This window comes from Silurus meridionalis, chromosome 5 (assembly GCF_014805685.1).
Source record: "Silurus meridionalis isolate SWU-2019-XX chromosome 5, ASM1480568v1, whole genome shotgun sequence".
Taxonomy (NCBI): Eukaryota; Metazoa; Chordata; class Actinopteri; order Siluriformes; family Siluridae; genus Silurus; species Silurus meridionalis.
The window spans coordinates 28786769-28791768 of NC_060888.1; the positions used below are offsets into that span (position 1 = coordinate 28786769).

Here is a 5000-nt window from a genome sequence, read left to right on the forward strand (position 1 = left end):
CAGTTAGGGTTATGGTTCAGGTTAGGGTTAGGTTTATAGTTTGGGTTAGGGTTAGTCTTAGTATTCGGGTTATGGTTAGCGTTAGGTTTAGGGTTATGGTTTGGGTCAGGATTAGGGCCTGGAGTAATGTTTGGGTTTGGGTTATGGGTCGGGTTAGGGTTAGGGTTAGGGTTATGGGTCGGGTTAGGGTTATGGTTCAGGTTATGGTTAGGCTTAGGGTTCAGTTTCTGGTTTGGGTTCGGTTTAGGCTTAGGGTTATGGTTAGGGTTATGGTTGGGTTAAGTTTATGGGTCGGATTAGGGTTATGGTTCGGTTAGGGTTAGGGTTAGGGTTGGGTTAGGGTTAGGGTTATGGTTCGGGTTATGGTTAGAGTTCGGGTTATGGTTTGGGTTAGGGTTAGGGTTATGGTTCAGGTTAGGCTTAGGTTTCGGGTTAGGGTTAGTCTTAGGGTGCGGGTTATGGTTGGGTTATGGTTAGGATTAGGGTTGAGTTAGGTTTATGGTTCGGGTTAGGCTTATGGTTGGGTTGTGGTTAGGGTTATGGGTCAGGTTGGGTTAGGGTTATGGGTCGGGTTCGGTTTAGGGTTATAGTTCGGGTTATGGTTAGGGTTACGGTTCGGGTTATAGTTAGGGTTAGGGTTATGGTTCCGGTAGAATACGGGTACAGGTTATGGTTTCGGCACGGTTTAGGCTTAGGTTTCAGGTTAGGGTTAGGGTTAGGTCGGGTTCAGGTTAGGGTTATAGGTCGGGTTTGGTTTAGGGTTATGGTTCGGGTTATAGTTTGGGTTATAGTTAGGGTTATGGTTCAGGTTATGGTTAGCGTTCGGGTTAGGGTTAGGTTCGGGTTAGGGTTAGGGTTATGGTTTGGGTTAGGGTTAGGGTTATGGTTCGGGTTAGGGTTAGGTTAGGCTTATGGTTCGGTTTAGGCTTAGGGTTAGGTTTAGGGTTCTGGTTCTGGTTATGGGTCCGGTTTGGTTTAGGGTTATGGGTCCGGTTCGTTTTAGGGTTATGGTTAGTGTTAGGCTTAGGGGTAGGGTTATGGTTTAGGTTAGGGTTATGGGTCGGGTTAGGGTTATGGTTCGGGTTATGGTTAGGGTTTGGGTTATGGTTAGGGTTTGGGTTAGGTTTAGGTTCATGGTTCGGGTTATGGTTCGGGTTAGGGTTAGGGTTCGGGTTAGGGTTAGGGTTATGGTTCGGTTTAGGGTTATGGTTCGGGTTCGGGTTAGGTTAGGGTTAGGCTTATGGTTATGGTTCGGGTTCGAGTTAGGGTTCGGGTTCGAGTTATGGGTCAGGTTCGGTTTAGGGTTATGGTTCGGGTAATGGTTCGGGTTATGGTGCTGTAGGCACGTGGTGGGAGGTTGGAAAAGCACAAATTAAAATGTTTTGGCAGCAATACACAACACACTCAAATGCAATATTAAAAGGCACTGTTAGAGATTTAGCAACACAGAGAGGAACTAATAAAGGAACAGTACAGCAGCAATCTATGGGGTGAGCACCAGGCATTGACGGACTTCCAGCTGAATTCTACAAACAATTCTGGCAAATATTGCAAGCAGACATGCAGGAGGATTTCAACTGGTTCATAAACCAAGGAAAACATCCCACCGGTTGCACACGGGTTCCACACGGGCTGCCTTATCTCTGCTTCCAAAAACTAGAGACATTGGGCTCTTCTATGTACAGACTACAAAATACTCTCAAAATGCCAACCAAACAGACATAAACATGGGCACACTAATACAGGTAAGATGAACTCGTGGTGTTGTGTCTCCTCCCCTTTCCCACAGGAAGTCCATATACTGTGAAGGTGACAGGTGAAGGGAGGATGAAGGAGAGCATCACAAGGAGGAGACAAGCTCCGTCCATCGCCTCCGTCGGCAGCCTGTGTGACCTCAACCTCAAAATCCCTGGTGAGGACCAAACACCAAACACTTCTTCTAGTACACTTCTGCTAGTCAATTAAAATTTTGATTACCAAAGAAAATTCATCCCCTTCTCTCTCTCTCTCTCTCTCTCTCTCTCTCTCTCTCTCAGGGAACTGGTTCCAGATGGTCTCTGCTCAGGAGCGTCTGACTCGGACGTTCACACGTAGCAGTCACATGTACACACGCACTGAGAGGACAGAGATTAGTAAGACACGTGGAGGAGAGACGAAGCGTGAGGTTCACGTGGAGGAGAGCAGGCAGGTTGGAGGAGATCCCTTCAGAGATGTGTTCGGATCTTTCCTCGGACGTGACAGCTTCGGCAGCTTCGGCTCTCTCACTGCCAAACCTGAGGGTAAGCAACCAATCACAGTGCTGAATACTGACCGCACCCCTACACCACCCTAGTAAACTCATCTGGGGGTGGGGCTATGTAAAAACTCAGTTTGTGATGTCACAAAATTCGAGAACCAATCACAGATGTTGTGCACTTTGAAGCTAAGTGCCCTTGAGTCAGGAGTAAGTGCCCTCACTGTGCTGTGTTCTAGACGGAGGCCAGACGATGACAGCGCAGGTGACAAGTCCAGGAGGAAAAGTTCTGGATGCGGAGATCATAGAAGGTGAAAACAGTACATACAGTGTACGCTTTGTTCCCACGGAGACGGGTTCCCACAAGGTGAGCGTGAAATACGGTGGCCAGCACGTCCCGGGGAGCCCCTTCCTGTTCACTGTGGGGCCTCTGGGGGAGGGCGGGGCCCATAAAGTCAGCGCTGGGGGAACTGGATTGCAGAGAGGTGTTGCTGGAGTACCCAGTAGGTCTAACACACACACACATACACACATACACATATTGTGATGTTCCCACATGCTTATATCCTGCTGCTGTCTGTAGCGGAGTTCAGTATCTGGACACGAGAAGCTGGAGCAGGAGGTTTGTCCATCGCTGTGGAAGGACCCAGTAAAGCTCAGATCAACTTTGAGGACAGGAAGGACGGATCATGTGGAGTCTCATATATAGTACAGGAACCAGGTATATAACACACACACAGGCTCAGGTTCTGCTGAGTACATATGGCACTTTAATGACTGAGATCTCCACTGGGTTCTTCTCATCATCTTTCCCTCTCTGTGTTGTAGGAGATTATGAAGTTTCTATTAAGTTTAATAATGAACACATCCCAGACAGTCCCTTCACCGTCCCCATCGCCACGCTGTCTGATGAGGCACGCCGTCTCACAGTGTCCAGCCTTCAGGTACACACACACACACACACACACACACACACACACACACACAGTATATACACCATACACTACACAGACACACACACACACACACACACACACACACACACACACACACACACACACACACACATATTTTCTTTATCACAGTGTGAGAGTGTATATTAGAGTGTGTGAGAGAGATTGTGTAATTATTCTCATTTAAAAAAAAGTTGGGACAATGTAAAACGTAAATAAAAATAGAATGTAATAATCTGTAAATCTCATAAATCCATATTTTAACAATAAAAAATGTATAAAATGTTTCAACTCAGAATTTATAGTATTTTAGGGGAAAAATAAGGTCATATTGTATTTGATGGCTGCAGCGGGTCTCAAAAAAGTTGTTACAGGGCCGTGTTTCCTGCTCAAAAGTTGTGGGTTTCCTTTGTTGTAGTTTTTTGTTTCATGATGCACCAAATGTTTTTAAATAGTGCAAGGTCTTGACTGCAGACCCCGGACTCCTCTACTAAGAAGTCCTGCTATTGTAATAGATGCAGTATGTAGTTAACAGTGTCTTTCTGAAATATACAAGTCCTTCCCTGAGAAAGACATTTTCTGGATGGAAGCATTTGTTGCTCTAAAACCTGTATATAGCGTTCAGCATTGATTAAACCTTTCTAGGTGGACGAGCTGCCCATTCCACAGGCACAAATGCACCATCATACAATCAGAGATGTGGCTTTCTGAACTGAGTGCAGATAACAAGCCGTATGGTCCCGCTCCTCTTTAGTCCGTAGGGGGTGGTGTCCATGGTTTCGAAAAAGAAATAGAAATTTTGATTCGTCTGATCACAGAAGAATTTTCCACTTTGCCTCAGTACATTTTAAATGAGTTTTGCCCAGAGAGGATGGTGGTGTTTCTGGATCATGTTCAGAGATTTAACCTGCATTGTGGATGATACAGTGTGTTTACAGACAATAAATTCTGTTTTTCTAGAACTGTTTTTAATGCAGTGCTGCTGCAATACACTATTTATACCCAATCATCTTACTGACCTGCTGTCAATTAACCTCATTACTATAAAATAAACGAATTTTTCCATAAAATGGGATTTTCCTCAGTTTTAGCATGAAATATTTGTTATTTTGGGAATAAAAAATGGGATTATGAGATTTGCAGATTTGCTGTACACATTGCATTAGGATGAAGTCACATGAGTGATTTATTGAGTCAGATCTGCTTTACTGGGTGACCTTGGTGTTTAAACACATGCTGGCCCTGTGTGTGTGTGTGTGTGTGTGTGTGTGTGTGTGTGTGTGTGTGTGTGTGTCCTGTAAGGGGGATTAAGTGTGCTCATATCTGCTTTGGGTATTTTTATTTAAAGTATTTTTATACCAGCAGACACACACACACACACACACACACACACACACACACACACACACACACTCTTGAACATACCGTATTTTTCGGTATATAAGACGATACTTTATTCTAAAATCATTAGACTAAAAATCTAGGGTTAGGGTTAGTCTTATACACGGAAGTAAGCCGAGAGAGAACCGCGCGGTTGAGAAACTGCCGTTGTCTCCACAAACAGGTTTCCTCCAATCACAAGGCTTATGTAACTGACATCAGCTAATGCTGAACAAACCAATTCGAACATCCTGCTGGAGAGCATGTAGATAGGATGCGGTAATGTTGGAGCATTCGAGAGTGACACAACAGAGGCAGAATAAAGTGTGAGGCATAATATAGTACTGATATGTAAATGTTACCTAATTACTAAATATATTTTTTTCTGTTTTATGTTTAAAATGTTGATTTCTTAATTTTGCGATGAAAAAGTT

At 44.4% G+C, this 5000-nt stretch overlaps 1 protein-coding gene across 2 annotated transcripts in view; it reads left to right on the forward strand.

Annotated features, from left to right (window-relative positions):
* Positions 1–5000, forward strand: part of flnca (filamin C, gamma a (actin binding protein 280)) — a 45029-nt gene that overhangs the window by 37739 nt on the left and 2290 nt on the right. For both annotated transcript variants that reach the window (XM_046850265.1, XM_046850266.1), the window contains 5 exons: positions 1790–1912; positions 2037–2279; positions 2473–2736; positions 2817–2954; positions 3062–3177. In XM_046850265.1, coding sequence (XP_046706221.1) covers positions 1790–1912; positions 2037–2279; positions 2473–2736; positions 2817–2954; positions 3062–3177 — 884 coding nt within the window. The remainder of the gene's footprint in view (positions 1–1789; positions 1913–2036; positions 2280–2472; positions 2737–2816; positions 2955–3061; positions 3178–5000) is intronic.